At 42.6% G+C, this 24,971-nt stretch overlaps 2 protein-coding genes across 4 annotated transcripts; both read right to left on the bottom strand.

The window, feature by feature from the left end:
- Positions 1-1,824: 1,824 nt before the first annotated feature.
- On the bottom strand, positions 1,825-9,705 carry LOC128438277 (chondroitin sulfate N-acetylgalactosaminyltransferase 1). Its single transcript, XM_053420779.1, has 11 exons — positions 9,374-9,705; positions 8,612-8,676; positions 7,442-8,030; positions 7,243-7,343; positions 6,970-7,145; positions 5,729-5,945; positions 5,060-5,161; positions 4,277-4,458; positions 3,075-3,169; positions 2,892-2,973; positions 1,825-2,397 (listed from the first exon to the last, which is right to left on the bottom strand). The coding sequence occupies exons 3-11, from the start codon at positions 7,802-7,804 to the stop codon at positions 2,123-2,125; spliced, it is 1,593 nt and encodes a 530-aa protein (XP_053276754.1). The 5' UTR covers positions 7,805-8,030; positions 8,612-8,676; positions 9,374-9,705; the 3' UTR covers positions 1,825-2,122.
- Positions 9,706-10,897: 1,192 nt separating this feature from the next.
- Positions 10,898-24,737, bottom strand: rnf122 (ring finger protein 122). 3 transcript variants are annotated; one of them, XM_053421599.1, is made up of 6 exons: positions 24,351-24,737; positions 18,793-18,949; positions 14,114-14,159; positions 13,969-14,010; positions 13,777-13,859; positions 10,898-12,776 (listed from the first exon to the last, which is right to left on the bottom strand). In XM_053421599.1, exons 1-6 carry the CDS (start codon positions 24,373-24,375, stop codon positions 12,662-12,664), a joined length of 468 nt encoding a protein of 155 aa, XP_053277574.1. In that variant the 5' UTR covers positions 24,376-24,737; the 3' UTR covers positions 10,898-12,661. The 3 variants fall into 3 exon arrangements, with proteins under 3 accessions (XP_053277574.1, XP_053277572.1, XP_053277573.1); XM_053421597.1 differs by lacking the exon at positions 24,351-24,737 and having other exon boundaries at positions 18,793-19,217; XM_053421598.1 differs by lacking the exon at positions 24,351-24,737 and having other exon boundaries at positions 13,777-13,856; positions 18,793-19,217.
- Between the last annotated feature and the right edge of the window lie 234 nt (positions 24,738-24,971).

Here is a 24,971-nt window from a genome sequence, read left to right as displayed (position 1 = left end):
CGAGTCTTTCTTTGTGTGGTTGAATTGAATTGTAGATCTGCTCTAATCATATTGGCCAAATATATTATTAACCTGCTTTCTTCATCTCTTGCACCAGACAAAAACAAATTTAATGTCATTTATTTGGATGTGAATGAGCTTGTATTGTTAGTAGAGTAGAAGCTACGAGGGCCGCTTATCGTTTTTTGATGTGGTCTGCAGTGAGGCAATGAAACAGTTTTAATTTGTTCATATATCCAAATAGGATATATGAACGTCTTTTGTCCAACCAAAAGCTCAAAACCCCAAAATATAACGTTGACTGCTTAATAAAATAAACACTTAATTTCTGTTTCTAACATGTTGCACAACTATGACCAGTAGCTCGCAGGACTATTGATTACATAATACTGTGTGTTGTCTATTACGGTCTGTGATCACAATCATCCTGACCGGAAAACAGTCCTGTTTGTCAAGTAAACAGAGTCATGTCTGCAATGTCTTTCCTGGGCAAAGTCTTATTACCGATGTGTCATTGAACGTATCACGGGACAGGAAGTGGTAATGGGAGTTCTGAACCAATCACGTGGCCGCTCTGACGCTGCGACAGCCGTCTGCTGATGCAGAGCGGCTCCTCCCCCCTGGGCGTCTGCAGAGATGTCTGTAATGAGGTTACTTCTGCATCACTATTAATAGAAGAGACTCCACTGACCCCTCATCAATGCAGCACACAGACCACATGCAGCCGATGGAAGAAATCACTTTCTATAATGAAGCCATTCATGCCTAGTGGATGTTCATCAAATCCCATTCTGTTTTAATAAGGCCAATTCACCAATAAACGTGTGCTGAAGGTCAATAAAAGAAGATTCACAAAGTCAATTCATAAAGTATACTAGTTACATAACTATGGACACTTTCAATTATAAGTACTATTTTTACATTCAAATGATCTTACACCCTATTCCTCTAAGTCACGTGAGCGTTTCAGTGGAAGCCCAGTATTCATGTAACATAATGTTTTGACCTAACCCGGTTTCCAACTGTTCTGTCGAAACGCTACGTTCACTAAAGCAAAGAGTGGGATCGTTTGTGAGATCCCTGCATCTGTATGTTTTATGTGTGGAACCTTAATCAGCAATGTAAATAACACAATTTACCAAAAAAAATTACATCTTACAGGATAAAAAGTGTGGGATTGAAAAGAAGCAAAAGTGAAACCTGAGTAAATTCTAGCTCCTGAGGGTAATTTAATTCTGGAGAGAGGTTTCATGAAGGTCCACTGACTTTCAGAATGTGTGTTTAAAGAGGTGAAAGTCAATTGTTATTTCTAACCAGCATTTCTTGTTGTTTGTTTAAAGGTGTTGGAGAAACTCCTGGTTTACTATGAACCCCAGTCAGAAGTTAAGGTGTGTCTCCTGTAATGACTACTGTGTCTGTGTGTGTGTGTGTGTGTGTGTGTGTGTGTATTTCACACCACTGTCGTCTCTTACTACAAAGTTTCAGGTAGTAACAAACACATCAGGGTGGGGGGATCTGGAATGAAACTGAAGTTGTTTGTTGACATTTGGACTTATCTAACAATTATATAAGATTGTAAATGCTGTAATAAGGAAGCTGTAAAAAAAAGGGGCAAGGATGAAAAGATGGTGGCGTCCATGAAACAAAAAGGAAACGTCTGTCCTGTTGCTGAGCTCAATGTGAATGTAGCAGATGAGGCTCGTGTCTTGGATTCTGAAAACCAAGTTTTAGTATGTTTTGATTTTTTATTCTCACCAATGACAAAAGAAAGATGTAGTTCATGTTATTAATAATATTATTAAACGTAAAAATCCTTCCTGGAAACGTATGGGATGAACCCCTCAGTTTTTAAAAGAACATTAGAGAGCCAAATAGATGCCATTCTCCATACTTTTAATCATACAAATAAAATAAAACAAAATCAAACCCACTTTATTTTAATGTCAAGTCACTGAACCTATTTTGTTCACTCTGATATAAATAATAAGAATAAATCTGTGATCTCCTCCTGTTGTCTGACACGAATACATGTAATACATGCTCCCATAAATTATCATGAAAACCAGAACAATAACATACATGTAAATCATCACAATCTCTGAGTCAGTCCTCAATGTGCTCCTCAGCTCTGCTGCTTCTTTGAGTCCAGATGAGCCTCTATCTCTGATTTGAAGAGGAGCTCCCCCAGCTGGCTGTGGGAGGCCTCGCTCATGGCCTTGGTCTGCATGCACATCTTGTATTTGTCCGGAGGAAGCTCGTCCGCACAGTTCTTCTCGTGCCACAGGTGGAAGAGGCCTCGAGACGGAGAGCGAATCACCATCAGCTTACTGTGCAGGTACTTCCTGTACAGGTGCACGTCCTCCAACCCCCAGCCTTTAATGCTACGGTCAAAACCGCCTGTCGTGAAAAGTTCAGACACATTATTGGGTGTTATGCTGTATATAAAGATGGATGACATGACAGCTTCCAAAAAGTGAGGCCAAAAAGTCTCGGTCACCCTGGTGGCTGGTTGCAGTATAGGTCCTCCGTGTTAGCAGACGGGACATGGGCCAGATTAAAAGTCAAAGCACGCGTCAAATAAATATTTCCTGATGATAGTTTCTGTTAATTTAGGTCGTTCTTACCACTTGATGTTTGTTCAAGTTTTCATTTAAGTTTGGTTTGAATTATTTGATGCAATAAAAATGGGGTGAATTGTCATGATTGACAGCTGAGACTGACGCACGATTGGTTGAGCTCATGTATCAGCGGGACTTCGCTACAGTCGTGGAATTTTTATATAAAAATACATATAATTCTTCACTGTTATGCCTTTTACAGTTTGGAATAAACAGTTATCAGTAATATTTAATCATACAAAGTCTTTCAAATGATGAAATAGTGGAAGTTACCTATGTTGATGAAATCAGACCTGTACTGACATGTCATGCCAAAGCCAAAGTCTCTCCAGAATCCTGTTTCCTTCCTTATCACCTGAGAGGGAAAGAGAAGGCGGATATCAATCACAACCTTTGTGAACTAGTTTTGATCTCAGTCATTCAAGTGAATAAAGCTGTTATACGTGTTGTACCCACCAGCTGCTGTTGAATAGAGGGTAGAAGTGTGTGATTGCTGTAGATGATAGATGGGTTGTACTGACTGAAGAGAACTGGATAATACACTTTCTTACCTAAAGACAAAAAAGAAAACACACGTTCTGTTTTAAACACCTACTGTCAGGATTCTTTTCTCTCTCTCCTTCTCTCCTACGGGTGAAAAATTAATTGGGGTTTGATGCATTTTTCATCAAACAGCATTTTCTATTTTTCAGCAGCAGAGGTTTGAGTGGAGTGAGATGAAAGAGAAGTGGTATCGTGAGTGTGTGCAGAGAAAATCAAAGATTAACTTTCACCCCAGTGACTCATATTACAGACGTGGACATAATGACTGGTTGATAATTCATCTGAAAGAACCGCTCCCATAGATAAGCATTTCAACTACGAGTTCCTGGCAGGTCCTCATACCCATGTTCTGAAAAATTTCAGATGTAAATTCTGTGTTTAAAATGTATTAAATGTAGATTCTCCACCAGTCTATTCACACAGAGAGACTAGTAGTTTAATTAATGTTTGATCAGTTCTCTGATCAGGTCTGTGTGGGCGTTTACACATGATCACATGTTTGATTGACATCCCCCCCATTAGGTTTTCAGTTTTTTTTTCTTGTATAGTACTCTTATCCACCTTATTTCCGGTCCCTTAACACTTTTAGTGAATAACGCTGTCAGTTACAGGTCTTCCAGAGTCTTTGTTTGTTGTACAGGTGTCCCACAAAGAATAGAATGGCACCTAGTAGACTGCAAACCTCCATCAAGCCCCAGCAATTCTCTTATTCATCCACATCAGCATCAAATTGCACCTACTCATTAATACCAGTGCCCCTAACTATGACTGACTTGTTTTTTAAGATCCATGAATCGTTCTCTGATAAATCAACAAATGTGTTTCCTCCTGACTCAAACTGCATCCTTCCTCCAAGTCTTGTAGTTATTGTGTAATCCTGCTCACTGAAACACAAATGCAGATGAAAACACAAACTCCTTGGCAGAGGTAAGTACCCAGTGCTTCTCATTAGAGAATGTTCCCATGGGCACAGAATGGTAGACGGTTCCCAACCCTCCTCTAGGACCACCAAGTGTTTATGGTCGTTTTCTGAATCTGTGTGTGTAAGAAACTGCTGCATGATGTTAACAAAGCCCCTGTGTTAATGTGTGGCACACTAACCCCCTGTCCCTCACCAGGCTCTGCCTTGAGACGACAGGACGTCAGGAAGTCAGCTGTGAAGTGGATGTCAACATCACAGAAGAAGAGCAGGACATTCTGACTCCGCCTCCAGGCCCTGGCGCCCACTTCCAAGCCTCGACCTCGAGAAAACTCCTCGTTCAGCTGGATGAGCGTGAAGCTCCTGAACCGAGTCTCTCTGCGGGGAAAGAAGAAGCCGTGGAATAATCTCTGTGTGCCACTGGACAGGTGATGGGATGTTTTCATTTGAAATGTGAAACACAAACAACCAACCTCCAGACATTAAGTGTCAACAGAGTGTAGCAGAATCACATATTTAACAAAAGCACAGAGAGAGAAGCTTAAAGTACAAAAAGATCATGCATCACTATTTTGTCATGATGGAGGGATGTGTGTGCAGCTTCCTGAAGGTCCAGAGGATGAGTTTATTCTGCCTGCAACTCCAAACCTCTGACTCTCTCTGACTCTCTACAGGTTTAATTCATGGACAAAATATCTGCAGTGCAGCACAGACACACTGCAAAACTAAATCCTGTAAGAGTTAAGCAGAGGATACACATGTGTGTCCGGCAGTAATCTGTCTCCACTCTTTCACATGATATTAATTGTATCATCAGTTTGCGGCATCACATGTTATTATCTTGGGAGAGGTCACGTGACTTTGATTAAACATTCAACTCAAGGTTTCAAATCCGATCAGTGACCTGTCCCAGATCACAGGTAGGTTCTGCACGTGCATGTTGTTTAAGGGGGGGCGTGTGGAAAGTAGCACCCAGTACCTGGAGGTCTGGTCCAGCACGGCTTTCACTTGGTCTATCTGATCCCGACCGAAGTAGACGACAGTGAGATGAACCCGGCCGTCCTGCTTGATGCAAACTTCTCTGAACCAACAACACACGAGCAACATGTTAGGATGAACCTCTATGTGACGTTATCCAGCCACAAGTCACCTTGTTTCAGATGAGACAAGCCACGTGTATTTGTAAACCATCTTTTACCACCAACACAAATCAAATTACTTTACATTTACCAAAAGAGGCATTAAAGATTCAGTGTGTAGAATTTAGTGCCACCTAGTGGTGAGGTAGCATGTTGCAGTTGAATACCCCTCACCTCACCCTCCCCTTACAAACATGACAGAGAACCTGTGGAAGCCTTCAGTTGTCATAAAAACTCAAAAGATGTTTAGTTTGTCCAGTTTGGACTTCTTTAAAAAACATGGCGACCGTAAATGTAAAGTATTTAAATGTTAAGAAAACAGCAAACAGTACAATTTAGAAACATACTAGTGAAAACATCACTAGGATTCTTTTATATCTAATTTATGCCAATAGATCCGTTTCACCTAAATGTTACACACAGGACCTTTAAGAAACACAAAAAAACAACAACACAAAAACATCGTTTCTGTAAAGTGGCTTCAGATTAAGATCAGGTTCATTCAGTACCTGAAGTTGTTGATGAACTGCCTGAATGCGTCCGGCCTCTTGGACAGAGGCACGATGATGTTGATGATGATGTTCCGAGTGTCCACGCTCTCGCTCTTCACCTTCACCACGGGGCCGAACGGTCTGAAGAGCACGAGCTGCGTGAACTCCCGCGGCCCGTCGCCTTTAAACATCAGCTCATAGACGGTCCCTCTGTCCCGCTCGAGACGGGTCAGCCCTGTCACGGAGAGAAGAGGCGAAGGATTCAAATAATGTTATTGATCAAATTCTTATTGCATTATTAATTAAAACCTATTCACTGAATATAAGTGAGACTAAATTCATGACTAAAAGCAACAAGAAGAGAGCATCACATAGAAGCAGTGAATACACATGAAGAGAATAGAAACAATGATGGTAATGATAACATTATAATAAATATAAATCTAAAAAGAATAAAAGCAATTAAAACGTAGAAAGATACAAAGCAATGATAAATGACACAGAAAAGCCTCATAAATCACATCAATGCAAGTTGAACATTTTTGTAAAATTAAGGATTTTCTTAAACTTGATTATGTACTGTATACTGTTCCAAATATAACTTATGGGTAAGTGGTATTAATATTAATGTGTGCCCTGCAGTCTGTTCTGCAGTGATACCATCGTGGCTGTGAGGGAATTTTCATTAGGTCTAGTTTCTCAGAAGAAACTCATGCATTAGTTATAACTCATAGAACATGTCTGTGGATTATTATCTATTGTCTGGTTATGCTCTTACTGGAACTAAATAAATGGACCACATGAAGGCAGTGCTTCACTTATCCGCAGCTCATAGCACTTTACAGTTCAAGTATCATTCACCCGCTCAGGAAACACTTAAATAAACTTGGACCGGAACAAGCAAGGGATCGAACCACCGAACCTTGCATTTGGTGGGCAGCCCACACAAACCCCTGAGCTACAGCCATGTGGGACAGACTGACATTGGCTGTGTTAGGGTCAGTGGTGACTGTGAGCATCACAGGCCAAACCTGAGGGTTTTAAAAGTATAATTCTGTGGCCCTACCTCAAGTCAAACTTAAAAAAACGTCCTTTTGAAAATAAAACCAGCCTTATCACAATATCAAATTGAAAAATTCAGTAGACACTTTTTTTGTCTCCTTGTGTTGGATTGACAAATGTCTCCAGTGCTTTTCAGTCGTCCACCATGGAAGTCAAGAAGATCCACGTGTGAATCAGTGAGCTTCGATGCTTCTCACCCTCTATGAAGTCTGAGGGGGAGTACGTGTGTTTCCTGCTGCTGTCCGTGTGCTGCTGAGGTCCATTCAGGACGTGCAGCGCCGTCTCCACGGTGCCGATCAGCTCGTCCCGGCGGTCTCTCCTCACAGGCCTCTCCTCCGGGTGCCTGGTCAGCCCCGTCTCCAGCTGGTACACCCTGGGACATGCAACAAAAAGCCCCCCCACACACACAGTGAGTCAGACAGCTCCACTGCTGCTGTGAACGCTGGACGACTTGGCCCCCCCCCCCTCACCTGTGCAGAGTGAAAGTGTCGAAAGGAATCACTGCGTACTCGCTGGACAGCTTCGCACCTGAGTTGACCTCCGCCTGGTTCAGCTGGGAGCGGAAGAACTCCTGCAGGACATGATGCATCATTTACTACCACACCTGTAATGTCACATCTCACCTCGTCCATCCTCCTGCGTCTCTCCACCTGCATCGTGGCCTCCTACCTTCAGGTCAGACTGGGTCGGGGTTTTGTGCAGACTCTCCAGACCCTGAGGCAGAATCCCTTTGGTCTTGGCCTTATCCAGGGACTCCTGCAACTGCTGCGTCCTCTCCTGCAGAGCCTCCTTCAGCTGGGCTATCTGCTTTGTCAGGCTGTTGATGTAATGTCTGTGCGAGTCCTCCCTCTCCTGCAACAAGGCCAGGTATCCCTCCTTGCTGGTGGTCCCTCCAGACCACGGCAATGCCTGCTGGCTGCGGCGAGACGCGGGTTTACACGCCAGGAGGTAGAGCAGGGACAGACAGCAGCATAGGCCCGCCAGGATGAGGCCAATGCGGGCGGTCATGGCCAGCAGCCAGCGTTTAAACATGGTGGGTTGTCTTTTAAATAATTTTTAATCACACTTATAAAATCATGGCTGTGCTTCTGTCATGTGGAGATGCCCCCAGAAAAAGATGAGCAGCCCACATCTCCAAACAATATAGATTAAAACGTATGGTTTTTAAAAAGGACGTCCTCTTGTTGTCTCATGTCGTCCTCATCGGTCACTTCCACAGGCAGTAGTGTAAAGATCTTCACCAGAGTGTTGAAACTCCCTATAGGGACAGAGACATACATTTTAAAGAAGAGCTTCTCAACATGTTTGGTTACTTGAAGGATAAAGGATAATTAGGAGGTTATGTTTTCATCAACATGTGCTTGTTTGTCTGTCTGTTGGTTTAGAAGCATTATGCAAAAACTACTGGGCAGATTACCATGAAACTAGCTGGAAGTTTCCAGGGAATATTTAACGGATCTTGATGAAACAATTGAAGGGAACTGAGATCTATGACGATGTTGGACTTGGAGGAGGTATGCACAGATTTCCAATGTTTTTGTATATATTGGTTTTTGTTCCTGTCAATAACTTTCACTAAAAACATTCGGCCTCTGTAAAATAACATAAAAAAATCCTGGGGTTGCATTTGAAATCTACATGTAACCCGTCTGGACTCAAATTCAACATGAGAACATCTCCAAGGACTTTACAGAAAGACGAAGGGTCAAGACAGGGACATAAAGACAGGTCTTATCACGTCTCACAACAGATCCAGTGACGACCAGAGCGATTGAACTAACCGGTCCTGTCAGTCTTTTCCTGACATGCCTCAAATTTGTTTACCAGCAGCATATTTACCAGTCCATGGCACTGGCCCTCGTCTCTCTGCTGCTGGACTGGTGCTCAGGTTTTTCGTTTGGCCGCTGCAAAAATGCACAGAGAGAGAAATAACCTGACCTTACATTCACTCTGAGTGCCACGACGCTGAAGGTGGGAAGTGACAGAAACAAGCATTTCTCTGTGTATCTCCCCACCCTGTGTGTGCGTGTGTGTGTGTGTGTGTGTGTGTGTGTGTGTGTGTGTGTGTGTGTGTGTGTGTTGCCATCATCAGTTTATTCACAGCACAGTTGGTTCTTTATTGCTCAGGTAGAGGCTGATCTCATGAAAGACTTGCTTATGTTTCCAGGTCCACCCAAGCAGCAGTGTGTGTTAGTCTGTGTGTGTGTGTGTGTGTGTGTGTGTACATATGTGTGTGTGTGGGTGTGTGTGACGGAACATGTATTGGTGATTCCATGTGTTCGTACCATGCAGACCCTTTTAAAGCCGTCCACCTGGCTGGTGATTCAATTCTTCCACAACATTAATAATTTTACATCCTAAATATTAAAGTTGTTGTTGTAATCGTTCATGTCTTGTGGCTCATATATAAATTAGAATCCTTCTCATCCTCATCGTCTTGTTTTACTCACAACAAGGTGCCATTACAGATTCAGGAGCTCTCATGATGAAACTCAGTGCAAAAAAGCTGGAACATGCAATTGTGACCATACACTACACATGTTCACGCTTTACAGCTGAAGACAAAGAGATGTAGAGTATAGAATATAGAGTGATACTCACCAGCTGCTGTGAATCTGAGGGAAAGTTACAACTGAAGGAGTATCATCCTAAACTGCCTCCTCTGTCTGCCCCTCCTTTGAGCAACACAACAGCATCTTCATGTCTGCAGGCGTCTGTCAGGGAGGCAGGAACGCTGTGTGTGGAAAGTTCTCCAGAAACGATGAAGCAGCTCTCCGGCTTCTCCAAACTGAAGGTTGATGTGACTTCACAGCCGTCAACTCAACTGCTGAGGACCTCCTCTCCCTCTCTCATCCTCTCTCCTCTCAGTCCCCACCTTTTCCCCCAGCACCTCCCTCTCCTCTCTCCATCAGACCCAGGCTTCCTCTGCACATCCTCATGATACCTCACACCATCTGCCTTCATTCTGAATTCCCCCCCACCACGGGTTCCTCCGAGGCTCGGCTCTGCCCCTCCGTCTAATTAGAAGGCAACCCGAGTAAGGAATGCCCCTTCAGTCCTCGGTGCTCTGCCACCTGCAATCTGTTGTGAGGAAATAGCTAGGTACCAGTCGGGATCCCACCAATAGGACGGGGTCGTGCACATTTAATGAGGCAGCGTACAGATGGTCCTTGTTTCCATTCGGGTGTCGACCCCTGAGCTCTGACTCCTCTAAATGTGAAAGTTTGCTGCTATTCCCCCTGTTTTCTTAATAGAAATTCATTGCATTCTAAATTGAAACTTGATACATTAATCTGTGCATTCATTGTAATAAAGTGTTTTACATTTAATTGTTATTATTAATGTTTTAAAGTGGCTTTGAATTTATCTGTACACCACTACAAGCAATTGAGAATTATATTTTCTGTGAGAATAATCAATCTTTATAACTCTGGAACATGTCAGTCAGACAATATATTAAATAATTCACCTTTTCTTTGTCTGTGGCAACTTGCTAATGACCATCTTACAATGTTTTCTGTCAGTTTTAGCATAAAATATTGAAAGAATAATTGTCATTTACATTAAATCATAATGAAAATCTAGCTACAGCCTTAATTAAGACAGAAAAGAAGATGAAACAATTATAAAAGGGTGTTTTGAATATTTGAAATTTTCTTGTGCAGTAAGATTTATCATGAATAATAATGGGGTTTTCTTGAATTTGAGAGGTGATAGGACGTCACACCACTTTTGAAAAAACTTGTTTGGATTTATAAGAGAAATAAACAAACAACTAGAATGAATCTGACTTAATTTAATTTTAAATCTTCTATATGTATTGGCTGCACTTGCCAGTGGCCTCGAAATTCCACTTAAATTCCGTGTTCATGATTTTGTTTCTATTTCAGTCAATTTCCTATGATTTCAAACCTCTTTTATAGGTTGATCTTTATTTCAAATATTTACTATTTCTAGGCATTTTAAGATTTCACAAAAATAAAAATAAATAAACCAAATTTTAAATGATTTGAGAAGGAAAACAAGTATTGTTAATTATAATATTGTTAAATATGTTTGATATTTCACCTGATGGTGGCGCCACATACACGGCTATGAGGAAATCATGAAGCAAGAGAGGGGGGGTGCGCAAAACAGACAACTGTATTTATTATTGTTCCAAGTTATTTACATCTGTTGGTTTACAAAACGTGGAATGTGGTCAGAATCAGAGCGAACGTTTTCTCCGGCTCATGTGCAACAGGATGTTTTTATTTTTATTTTATTGGCACAGGGATGTGAATTCAACAGAGTCAACTCTGAGTGTGTGCGTGTGTGTGTGTGTGTGTGTGTGTGTGTCTGTTGGATTCCAGTACAAGTGCCAACTGTAAAATGTGCTTTGTGAGTTTTGTGCTCAATTTTGGCAGTGTCTTGCTTCATTAATCATTGTAAATAACAAAAAACACAACCAAGGCATGAAAAACAGGATCACGAGAAATAATGCCACGGGCCTCCCGTGTATGAAAGTGAGATTTTGTTGCTTCCCAGATGAATTCACGGAACAAGACCTCAGTTCTGCACGGCTGCTTCCCTTTTCTTTAGATGAAGCAGCATCCCCGGTGCTTCATATATACGTTTATAAAAGATTCCCCACACCTGAAAACAGGGACCTGCTGTGTTGCGTCCGAGCCTTTGTCTAAAATATTAGACAGACAGACGCATAGAATAATTTTTTTTGAGAATTTCAAAGTGCAATATCTAAAAAAAACACACATTTTCTAACAAAGAATCAAAGTGTTACAGTGAGGAGGCAGGAGGAGAAAGTTCCTTCCCTTTATATTAACACAATAAAACATCCCAGTGGAATAAAAGCAACTGGAGCATGTACAGTATGAAGAACATACAGGATATCACTGCAGAGGTGGGCACCCCCGTGGATTTCACGCTTAAATCATCAGGATCAGTGGCATTGTGAGAGGACTTGGTTAAAAACACATATTCATTTCCTGCAGTTTCTTCTGGGAGCGTATGAATAATTACATTTTTGACTGATGAGCCGTGAATCCACCTTTTCCATCATTTTTCCCTTGTGACTCAAATTTATAATTTAATATCCTTGAAAGCAGATTTAATCAACCATGTCTGTGGCTTCACTTCAGTATTATTTGTTCTCCTCTGACCTCTGGTAAATTGATGTTTTACTGGTTTATCCTTTTTTATCAACTTGTAGAATTTTCGGTTTTGTCAGCAGTTTAACTTCTGTCAATGTTTCCTCGTGCCACTGTCGGAGATGCTGATCAGAAATAATCAATTTAGATTTTTCTCTCACAATTTCTTATCTGAGAGAATAAAGAGAGAATTCCCTAATGAGTTTCGATTACATCATCCACTAATACTGATATTACTCCACATCAGTGCCCACCGTCACATACAAACCATCAGACATGCTCACAGGGGAACCTCCTTCCCTCCTTCCCGACGCTTTCATCCGTCAACACTGATTCGTCCACATCGCTTTGGAAAACCAAACTGAGTCTTCTCCGCTCCAGTGGTACCATAAACCTCACTCGAGGCGGAGGGGGGAGATGTGAAGGATCGGGTGGAGAGGGGGGATGTTGAAAAGAAGAGTGATGGAGTGATGTGTGGGCGGCTGCAGAGAATCTCTCAGACGCCACAAGGTGTCGTGGTGCCATCTCCGAGAGGGTTGCTATGCAACAGCATCCTTCAGAGTCCTCCTCCAGATGGTAACTAGGTTACCCCGACTTAGTATCATCCTGTTGGTGTTTTGCTTTGTTTTTAAATGCAAAACCGTGTCCCTCTTCCCTATTGGTCTTTAATTTATACCAGCTGATTTGGTCCAGTGTGCCCCCCCACCACCACCACCACCCAGTCTTGGGAGGTGTTGAGAGGTTAAACCAGTTCATCCAGCAGAGTGCCTATGCTGTGGTGCTGCTCGGGGGGGCCGGCTATGGGTTTGTTGCACATGGGGCAGACGCAGCGAACCTCCAGCCACTTCACCAGACACCTGAAGAAGAACACACACAGGAAGTCAAACAGAGAAGCCAAACTGAGGGGCCTCTTTAACTCCGACAGATTATCATGAGATTCCTGTAACCCACTTTCACATGTTACACTGAGCTTTTACATAGGAAAAACATGAATGTTACATTATATAAAGTAAAAATGAAAGAACAAATCTTTCACTTATTAAAAGTATTAACAGCTAAATGTACCTGTTTGTGTTCAATGTTTTTTGTCTGATTTGTTGCATATTTGTATATTTTTTTCTACTATTTTTATGGTGTTGTTTTATTTATTTGAAGCCTTTTGCGACTTTGCTCAGGAAATTTGTTCGACACTAAATAAACTTTTTCATTAGCTTATAATTTGCTTTTTAATTTGACTTCAGTCTACTGCTGAGTTATTGAGCATGTGTTTTGTATTTAAGATTTAAATGTTTGTTCTTAACTGCTGCTGGAAAAATAAACTATGAAGGCAGAAAGTGGAGAAAATTCCTCCAACGATTCATTATTTATTGCCAGAGAAAAACTGTGAAAGTTGCTTCAATTAGCAAAGTTTTAGGGAAGTCCTGCTCTTCTGCTAAAATCTGATCCACGTAAACATTTTATGAGTTTTTCCATGAACTATGCAACACCTCTCCACAAAGTTTGTTTCATATTGGGTCAGTCCTTTTCATGTAATAAACAGACAACACCTTGTCACATCCTTGGCGTATGTTACCACCCTGGGTTCTGATCGCCAGGCACATTAATCCATCCTGACCGATATGTCCAGATTTTCTCTGGGAAAAACAGGCTCCACTGAAATGTGACACAGCTTATAGACATCAACCCATGCTTCCATCTCAATATCTCAACATACACAGTGCATGCTGGGAAACCCTGCCGCCGTGACCGCTCCTCTCTCACCCTGACAGGCATCGAGGAGGAAATATAGAAATATAAAAGCCCAGACGGACGGACGGGGGGGGGGGGGACCGGTAAGAAAAGCTCCCCTGTACAAACCTCCTGTGGAAAGCGTGTTGGCATGGCAACACTCCCAGCTCGTCCTTCACTTTGAAGTCCTCCAAACAGACGGCACATGTCTGCTGCGTGAGCGACAGACACAGAACACAGTTTGATGAAATTACCAGTAACAGTTTTAAGTTGTCAAGGACTTCAGTGCAGATGTTCTGTGCATGTTAATCACGTTCTTACCCCGTGAAGATTCAGCTTTTTGGGATCTCCTTTTAAAACTACCTGTAGGAGGAACACAAAATCAGGATGGAGAAAGATGTTCTGATTTTATTTAGACCTGAAGACGTGCTAGTGTTGATGTATTGGGTCTGGACGTCAGGCTTACCTCCCTGTATCCAAACCGCTCACTCTGGGCTTGGTGTCGGAGTTTGCTGTGGATGAAAAGAGATAAACGCTGATTAATAAATTTGCAAATCTACAAGGTGTATAGTTCTCAATCAACCACAGTTTCTCATACGCCTTGAAACTGATGGAGGAAATAATCAGATGTGTTACAAAATGCAACAATTAACCAAACACGAAAGTGAAAACCAGTGGTGTAATGGAACAAAGTCCATTTACTCATGTGTTCTGCTGAGGTACATTTATTTGAAAAAATAAATCAATCAATACTTATTAGTCATGTTGCAGATTATTAATACAAAACTGATTATTATCGTTATACACTCTACCTAGCGTTAGTTAAAATTAGCACCTTAACTAACAGCAACAGTAAAAATGCTATTTACACACTTATGAGACTAATACATTTTTCTGCAATAACATCTGTATTTAAGTAAAATTGTAAATGCAGACCTTGTACTCATTGTAGTATTTTTACATTTCAAAGGATACAATATTTTTTTTTAAAGTACATAAACTGTCAGAAGAAAGTACTTAAACCTACAGTTACTAAAAATCTTAACCTAAAGTAAAGTAACTTGCAAGTATACCTGAGTAAAAACTTACATAATACTGTCTGAAATGTAGAGGATAAAGTATCATGGTGTTAAATGAAAGTACTGGATTAACTTAATTACAGTACCTGGGTATATGTAGTGACTTTCCATGAGAGATCAAATTGTTTGTGTATTCATTGAAGTGTTGAACAGCAGGTCATTGGATGAAGGGTCAGATTTGAGTGTGTGTGATTAGTTATGTGCGTGCAACTGAAGCTGAGCGTTGACCTGGTCCATGGACTGTCTGTTCTTACAGCTACAGTGGCCACACATACATGGACAAATATGTTTTCCTCTGCAACTACACACATTGTTGACACACCTTAGTAATCAGGAGAGTGCACGCACATGCAAACACACAAACACACACAAAGACGGATAATGACTATGTTGCTTGCTTGAATCCCTGCACCACCCCGACCAGCAACAATGGAGAGGAGGAGATCTTTATCACTTGACAAGCTGTGTCTGTTCAAGCAGTTATTTTTGGCCTCTTGTTTTTACACGACTAAACATAGACTCATATGTCTATCGCTGCTTGTGATTCAGGGCCTGAAACCACATGCGGGAACATCTGAGATTAGAGGTGAACGTTTCTTGTTGCAGGATTATGTGATCTGATCCCACTCGAAATAGAAGAAGAAAAAAAATCTCAATGAGTCAGTGGATAAATGAGGAAAATGACAGCTATTCCTTGTTTTTGCGACTCGGTTTATTGTTTGCACTAATTGCTGCGAACAATCCTCCGTGTAGAACAATGTGAGGATACACGTTTTACAGAAGTTTCCCGTGCCTGGAGACTGATGCGGGTGAAGTGGGTGAGAGGGAGACATGGAGGAGCAGTTCACTGTTCCAGCTCAGCCATTGTGCCCAGTTTGCAAGAATAAAAAATCCTTCAGGCAGCTACTACTGAGCAGCTCCTACTGAATGAAGAGGCAATAGATTCGAAGAGGTGTGGAGTGAATGATATTCAGTAATAATAGGTGCAGAAATGATTTGCTGTTTTTCTACAAACAAGCACAGCAGCTAATTAACCGTTCAACCAATCAGAGGCCGGGACTGACTGCAGTTAATAAGCAGTAAGCTGTCAACATGAGACTACTTATCCCTCACTGTTATAACTGTAACTGTAACAAATATTACACGACTGGCTCTGAGACTTGAGATTTCAAATTTCAGTTTGAATCCGACAAAATAAAAAATAGGGTTTAAACTTTTACTTCTGCTCGACGGGTTCGGTGCCTCACTGGGACTCAACAAATCCTGTCTGTGGTTTTGTTAATGGGATATCTCTACAATGGGTATAATCCTGATCAGCCACCATCTCTCTGTCTCTGTTTTAACATGTGTAGATGTCTCTGTTTGTCCTCCAGTTGTCTGCAGGTCAAACAGTTCCCTGTGCGCACATTCCCAACGTCACGGAGCTGCAGGACATTTGAGAGCTACACTTCTAATTATGAGATGTGTGACTGGGCACAGTGACCAGTCATGTTTCCTGCTGGCTCGTGAACAGACGTGAAGGAGAACTGCTGTGGGATATCCACTCTCAGGATACTTCACAGCTCCAGTCTCAAAGATCACTGACAGTCAGTGAATTTATTTGTGGAGAGACTCTCTGGCAGCTTTCTATCACTGTGCTCTCAGTCCGTGTGCCGTCTGGCTGAAATCACCCTCCGCTTGCCCCCCTGCACCTTGTGCTTCTCAAAATATCTCTCTCACAGACACAACACTGTTATAGAAGTTTGGAGTTTAATTATAGATATTATATTTTTGCAGTGTGCTTTTGGCATCTGTGTGGTTTTGCACTCTTGTACATTGCAGGTGCAGGTGCTACCCACTCATCCAGGGTTGGCAGAAAGGGAGCAGACCATGTGCGCTCAGCAAACCTCTCTCTACACTCAACAGATTAATTCAGACTTTATAAGATGCTGCATTCATTTGCAGGAGGAATCCTCACACAGAAGAAAAGGGCCGGACTTAGATTTGTCCGACATCGCCGACTCCTGGAGACGCAGGGTTTAGAGACGTCTGGGAGCGATAATAGGAAACCTGCTCCCGACAGAGAATGGCATTCATCGCTCAGTATTCATCAGATGAATCAGCCGGTCTATAAATGAATTCTCAATCACACTCCCACCCGAGAGTACCTCCAGCATGATAATGGGGCCGAGAGGAAGTGACTCATTGCCTATGATTCATAGTGCAAGTGCATTAAAGGGAGAGAGAAAGGAGGAGGAGCCAAGCTTTTCCTGATGGAGTTGATGGTCAATTTAGTGGCGAGGAAAACAAAACACAGATGATGACAGAGCTGACCTCAGCAGAACCAGCTGAATCATAGATAGATCCTTGGATGAGCTGTGCTTTAATGATTTTTGACACTTTTGTCAATATTTTTTACTTTTAGGCACCAACTTCAGTTTAAAATATTCAAATGAGACGTATTAGGCAAAAATTCTGCTTCATAATTTGGAATTGGGTTATTACTTGAAAAGGTTTTCATGCTAATGGTTCAGAAAAATAGAATTTTCCTCATAGTGTGTCCACCTGCCAGATTTACTGCATAGAATGTAGTGTAATATGATATTATATACATATATATATATATATTATGACTTTTTAAATTTTAAAAAAGTCTTTTTTAACTGTGCAGGAATTTTATACACTAGAGGAAAGAAAAACTTGAAAATGCATAATATGTTTACTTTAAGAAACAGCAACATATAATAATTTAAGAGTTTTATATATATATATGTATTTGAAATATAGTTTTTTTCTGACCTTACAGACTCATTTGTATTTGCTATCTGTATTTCACTGGGTGCAGTTATTATAATCCAAAAATAATGAGCTTCAAAGGAGGAACATGTACAGAATGGATCCAAAGGTTCCTTACCCCTGCTGAACACCAGCTACCAGTGTTACTGACATTTGTAATGTGACATTTCCATTTTCATCTTTCTGTGTTTCTCACACAGCACCTGGCTCTATACAAGCAACAGACATTTGAGGAGAAAATCTAAATCACATCTTTCCACTTTAGGTCATTTGCCAGATACAGATTCTCAGTCTCCTAAAGACATCTGGGGAAATGAAACGAATACCACTGCAGGTGTTGTTGTTGCCAGATGAGGTTTCATACAACACCGACGTTTGGTTTGTGTACTCCCACTGTTTGCTGTGTTTATTTCGAGCTGCGTTTCTCTGCTCAGTTTCCCTCATTGCTGTCCTCACACATTGTGACGGGCCTGTTTCCCGTTGCCTCATATCCTGTCCTTCAGACACACACGTCCCCCCGGCTCATCGGGGAGTTCACAGTCAGCAGCAGGAGAGGTCACCCTGTTCCTCTTCTGGTGTTTTATAACGCCCTGCCTCCCTCACTGTGTTTCTGTGCTGCACGCACACACACACACACACACACACACACACACACACACACACACACACACACACACACAAACACACACACACATAATCTCACTACTGTACTGGTTTTGTAGAACAGCAAAGTCAGTTTGAAACTACGTCACACACCAAAATATCTCAAAACGAGTGCACAGATCAACATGAAATTTGTTGCACACAAGTATGTTTGTCTATGTGCTTGTGCAACTCTCATGATAACAGACCATTTATTAAATGTATTTATGGTGGGTTGCATAGACACTTGTTTTTTCAAAGCTGTGTTTTTTTATCCTTTGGTTCATTTCCCCATTGTTACATTTCCTTGCGGAAGATCTTAACAGGGCCGATGAGCATAGATGCAGATCAACCACACCCGTGCCCTTCAGAGGAACTAGTCTCCTTTCGGTCACAAAAACCACACTGACCCCGACTCCAATGTCCTCTGCAGGGTTTAGCTAAATGGTCAAATGCACAATGCCTGTTGGGATGTGGATAAGCATCGGCAATACTTGCCAGCAGCTGGATAAAGAATCAAGGTCTGACTTACACCTCTGCATCTTGATAGTTACTGCAGATGGGACCTTCATCAGGACCTTCTTCCTGTGGGTTTTTGTTGTTATGGTTTAGTTTAGAATCTCATATTTCTGTTTGGGTCGCCCCTCACCTGATGAAGTAACAGCAGAAGATGAGACTCAGGATGAAGACGAAGATGCCCGTCCCGAAGATGACCATGTAGATGTTCAGAGGCAGGTCCTGGAAGGTGATGGGCGGCATGGTGCACGACTTGTTGGCGTAAACCAGTCCCAGACCACAGAAGCACCCTGAACAGAGGCGACGGCAACATTTAGAAAACACATTGAAGGGAAGAGGAGGGGAGGGCTGACGCTGACTAATGCAGAAATGTCTCAAACCACACAAGTGAACACGGCTGCACACATATCTCTCTTTGCTCATACTTCCTTTATTCCGTGATGTTCACGGGCAGCTGCGGGTCAGACCTGCAGCTGTGTCCGTTTCAAATGGAAGCGAAAACATTGGAGCTTCAATCACACTCGAACACACAGACAAAAAGGTTGTTGCTAAGAGGTAGAGAGAGACGGCCCCTGCTCCCCCGTGATGGTGAACGAGTCCTTTTCTTTGACTTAAACATAGAAAACAGTGTTATGGCGGTATCCAAGCAACTGTGTGGCTCTGCACGGCGTCTTTGTCTGATGTGGCTCATTAAAATGGACGAGAAAGCAGCGGTCAGACATCGATGAAAACACTTTATTCAGTAAATGTGCAAATTAATTATCTTCTCCCACTCTTGAGCATCAGAGGGTGCGATTGGATTAAAAATAGCACCATTAAATATCATCTTAAAAACACAATGTGGGTAGATTCAGTCTTCTTGTTCAGGGAGGTGATTCTATCAGAGTGGATTACAGACCAAGCAGCCTGATATTTTTCACTTCTCCAACCGACCGCTTCGTATCGAGCTTCACTCCAGACAGATGGTTTCCCCATTAGAAGTTCCCTCCCTCGTCTCATCCGTCCTCCTTTACAGCCACGCTTTTTTCCACAATATCACATGACGTTAGAGAAGTTTCGCTCTGTGTGCATTTTACAGCATTTGGCGAGTTGTGCGTCTTGTGTTATTCATCGTGTACGAGACAAGACATGTTTTCCCCAAATCAAAAGAACAAAGTGAGAGGCTGAAGTAAGAGTGTGTGTGTGTGCATTAGTCGGAGATACAAAGAGCCCACTTGTGATCTGTGTTAGAGTGCATGAGTAATGAGAAGTCAGTATCAGGAAGTGAGAGGGGGCTTTGTGAGATCGGGGTCACGCTAACCCAGTGGGGCGATAGTGAGTCGGAGCTAACCGGGGACTCGTCTCTTTCGGCTGATACACACTCCACAGCAGCAGATTTCTGATTAGCCCGACTTCACCCAGAGACAAGCTGCTGATCAGAGAGAGCAGCCTGTGTTTCGTTTAATCATCATACAGAGCTCCACCGTGTTGGCCTTCTAAACCACACAGCATCCTGACACACAACCTGCACCGTGCTAAACTGCACTGTAACAAGTTTTAAACACAAAGAGAAAAGGTGCGGCTAAATAGGAAGGAAGACAGACAGATTGGTAAGTGATGGACATATGGGTCGGGTAATATATAGAGAAATGGACCAAAGGGCAGATTAATGATGGACAGATGGAAGCAGAGATGATGCATGAATGGATGAAAATTGATAAATGAACAAATTGATGGACAGATGCACCGATATGTGAATGAAAAGTCAAATGGATGAATGAATAGTCACTTTGACAGATGATGGAAATACAGATGATGCATGGATGTGGCTGGACAGAGGGACAGGGATTGATTAATGGTTGGAGAGAATGAGAGACTGACGAATGGATGAATGGATGCATGAACCCATTGGTGGATGGATGGATGGAGACAAACAGAAGTATGGATAGAAAAAGAGCAGGATAGATGGATGGGAGAAAAGCAAGAACAGAGGGAAAAACCAATACAAAGAACTGGTGGATTAATTGATATTGACAGACAGATTTAGGAACAGATGGATGGATGGATGGACAGACCGGCGGACAAAGAGATGAATGGATGAGTAGATGATCCGATAGAATAAGATACTGATGACGAATGAATGCCATGAATGAAAAGAATGGATGGATGGATGGATGATGGACGGACAGACAGATAGATATCCAGATGAAAGAGGAGACTAATAAGAAGGATGGAGACATTCACCCAGGTTCATTTCGCTGAGATGACTGTTGTTTTCTCGGGGCAGGTGTGGGATCGATCCTGGTATTTCTCGACTCTGCTACAGGCAAAGTAACACGTTGACATTTGAGTTTGACATTTCTCCCGCCTCACAGTGGAAATTGCAGCACGCGGAGGATCAATACCTCCCGCCTCTCCGTTCCACTCACATCGAATGAGCAGTGATGCTCCATTAATCGAGGCTCTTCATTGAAAGTTCCACCTTTTAATAACTTCTCTCAGGAGAGGGGGTCGTTGACAGAGACCTGGACGATTGCCTGAACCTGCGTCAGCAACAACGTCATCAGGAGAGAGTAAACTCAACACAAACGGATCAAAGCACATGTGCAGAGCTGGAGCCCGGATCTTAGAAATACCAAAGCCAAGAGTCCTAACACTCATTCCTCCTAAACAAATGTTTGACTAGTCAACAACCGAACTCTGTAGCCTAAATATTTTTTAAAGAAAAAATGATCTGCAGTGGTAAACACTGAAAACAAGAAGGATCAAATCCCAATTCACCCGGTGACCCTTGTCGGCTGCTTAGGATTGGCTCAAGCTCCCCCTCGAACCATCAAAATGGATGGATGGATGGATGGATGGATGGATGAATGGATAGATGGATAAATGGATGGATGGATGGATGGGTGAATGGATGGATAGATGAATGGATGGATGGATGGATAATCTTAAATTAAAGAAATACACACTTAAGGTACATCAGTGTAGGGCCCTGTGTCACATTTCACAAGTGTCCACTGACTCTTCCTCTTCCCCACATGCAGTCACATGTTTAGATATTAGGTCAGCATAAAACTAACACATGAACCATGTGAAGTATTAAAAAAATAACACCTTTTTCCAGAAATCAGCTCCCCCATATTCTCGGGAATATCACTGAGGGCACGACCTCCGTGTCCACGAGCGGAGCTGAACACATAATGACAAACAACCTCATATTCCCTCTCTATTCCGTTTATATGTGTCACCCAGTCTGCTTCACAATGATCATCATCAGACAAAGAGACATGGGGGGGGGGGGGCGCACATGTCTCTGCTCCTTCTGCATTCATATCAGTGCACAGCTGACGGCACAAATCATCTGTGAAGCTGCTGCACTCACATCCAAACACGGCTCATTAGTGTTGTATGTGTGTGTGTGTGTGTGGGGGGGGGCCTCATCATGTCACGACACACGTCTCTCTCCTCCACCTTTGTGTGCGTGCAGAGCAGACGGCTATACGTGCTACTTGGCTTTGGGTGGAGCTCTGTATGACCACTGACCTACATATTGGCAACACTCAGGAGGCGCCCCGTTGCCATGTGGATGGGAGTCAGATGCAGATGCAGGGGGATGAGGGCTCGCCTCCGAAAGTTCTCCTGTCGAGGACGGAGAGGAGCGAAGCCGGTCGCGACGGACAAATGTGACAAAAGAAGGCAGGAAAGTCCCTCAGTGATTTGACGTTGCTGTAAAATACCTTGAACGTGGCAGCGTCCCTGAGGTGCCTGTCGGGGTTCTGTCCTATATACGCTGCTCTCACACAAAGCTGCTGCTTCTTCTTCCCCGTCTCTTTCCTCTGCTGCCGCTCACACTGAAGGCAGAACTTCCCATCAAATATTCAGCAGTTCACATGAGGGGGAAACACTCAAGGCATGCCTGCGTGGCTGCTCGCTGCAGTTTTCAGAAAAGGGAAAAGCAGGTCAGACTTAAAACTCCCCATCACATGCGTGGAAGGGCCACACATGCACGATGATGGACGGTCGTGGAGACATGTAGAGGGCGGACGCTCGGCTGCTTCATGTTGCTTTGTTTTTACAGCAGATTTACATTCTTTGATACTGTGTGTGTGTCTGTGTGTGTGTGTACTATTTCCCCGATGAATAGCATGGGAGTCGAGCAGCACAAAGGGAGCGATTGTTCATGTCTGAACACCGACAGTCCAGCGAGGAGGCTGCTGCACTCCAACAGCCAGAGTCACAGGGAAAACACCACTAATCCATCATCTCCATCAGGTCTCTGACCCACTGATGCACCGATTCACTGCAATGAAAGGTTCCTCTTTCATTTTTGTCAAAACGCGGCCGATGCACCCCGGAAAACACACACACACACACACACACACACACACACATACACACACACACACACACACACACACACACACAACACCGAGTGTTTTCAAACAAGACGGAGAAGCTGTCTGGTCTTTTCAAGATAATTTGTACGAGGTCAAGAGGAGTGTGAGCGAGAGACTTCCGATGGAGGCCGTCAATGTAAACAAGATTACCCACCGAGTCAAACGCTACACACAGAGCACAATGACAGGCCTTGTGTGCCTCGCAATCGGGATTAATCTGGAAGGAAATAAAGGGCTCTATTGATTAAGCAGTCTCTTTATGCTACTGGTAAATACACACATTGATTTAACATTTAGATTATCAGTGTTTTAACATATTCTTGAGAGCCAAGAAGTCCAACCTTTACTATTAGCCTGGATTGTTAAAGGGAAACCATTTAGGTGAATTTATAATCACTAGCCTGTCTATAGCAAAAAACACACAAAATGGTTTAACACACACTAATGAATCTGCCAATTAATATTTTTGTCTATAAAATGTCCGAAAATTGTGGGAAATATCATGTTATAATCTAGTGCAGGGCAATAAAACAATATCTGCTATATCAATTTCATCTAGATGTTGCAATATAACAAAGATTAAATGTATATCGATATATTTTTTATGTTTTGTGCAGCACATAATTGATCGACCTCAAATGTGTCAAATTTTTAGCTGTTTCTCGAGTGGTTGTCATATACGAGTTTAAACACACAACCTTCACTCAGAAGTAAACTTCATTCTTTAATGATAATGTGACATTTATCGTGATACTTATCAATATCGACTGATATCACTGATTGTTTTTTGTTTGTGTACAATATTTGTGCACACGGCCCAGCCCTGAGGTAAGCTTCTAAGTAACATAGTAATTGTATAGTAGCATTAGTAGTAGTATTTTAGAAGTATTTATTCAATAATATATTTTTTTTAAATTGGTACATTTAAACACTATAATTAAAATTTGTGTCTATACAAAGTTGAACCATTAAAATGAATAAACGGCACAGATATTGTGTAAAGACTGTGAGGACAAAGATTTAAATCCTGAGAAGCTGCAAGAAACCAGAGACTGAGGTGATAAGAATAAAGTTTTTCAAAAGAATAAGGTGCTTTAAACTTACTGTCAAGCGTCACTTGAGACTTAATATAATATATTTTATTCATGTTGTGATTTCTTTCACACTGGACATGTGTAGAAACCCTCTATGGTGATTCTGTAATCTGTCAACCTTGAGAGACTGACTCCTCTGAAACAAACACACAGTGTTGGACCACATTCATCCCAGAGGCCTGAGAAAAACACTCCCACTAAGATATAAAATGACCGCTCACCGTTACACCACTGAAACGGGTGCATCAATGCACCAGAGGTGTGGGGGGGAGAGTCCTTGCCGGCGGGATCCGATGCGTGTTTACCAACAAGCCGCAGCCGCCCGTGCAGATGGACGATGTCGATGATGGTGGAGGTGGTGATAAAGCGGAGCCAGAGACCAGTGAGACCAGCAGCGCAGAGAAGATCGAGACAAAGGCACCTGTATGAAAATTAAACGGTGCGTAAAAGACGAACAAAAAACGTGCGTAAAAAGGCCAAGGGGTAAGTCACATTATTGATGCGCTGCAGATTGAGAACGAGGTGATCCCCCTCTGCTCCGGTCCTCGGTGCGTCTGCTCTGACTCTGTTATTATTAATAGACTGAATGGAAGCGTGACCCAGCAGCAGCATCTGTGGGAGAGAGGGAGAGAGAGAGGGAAACTGGAGCACTGGAGCCTCCTCATCCCGCCCCCGTCAGTACCGGACGGACGTGCGCACCGACCAATCCTCGGTCTGACTGCGTGCGTGTTTGTTGTGACGGGCTGCGTGTGCTTTGTGCCACCGAGCATCGTCATCATCAGTTTCCTAATGAATGCATGCTTTACAGACTAATAAATCAAAGGATAAAAATCAGGGGATGA

This window comes from Pleuronectes platessa, chromosome 4 (assembly GCF_947347685.1).
Source record: "Pleuronectes platessa chromosome 4, fPlePla1.1, whole genome shotgun sequence".
NCBI lineage: Eukaryota > Metazoa > Chordata > Actinopteri > Pleuronectiformes > Pleuronectidae > Pleuronectes > Pleuronectes platessa.
This window is presented reverse-complemented; position numbering and strand designations above follow the sequence as displayed.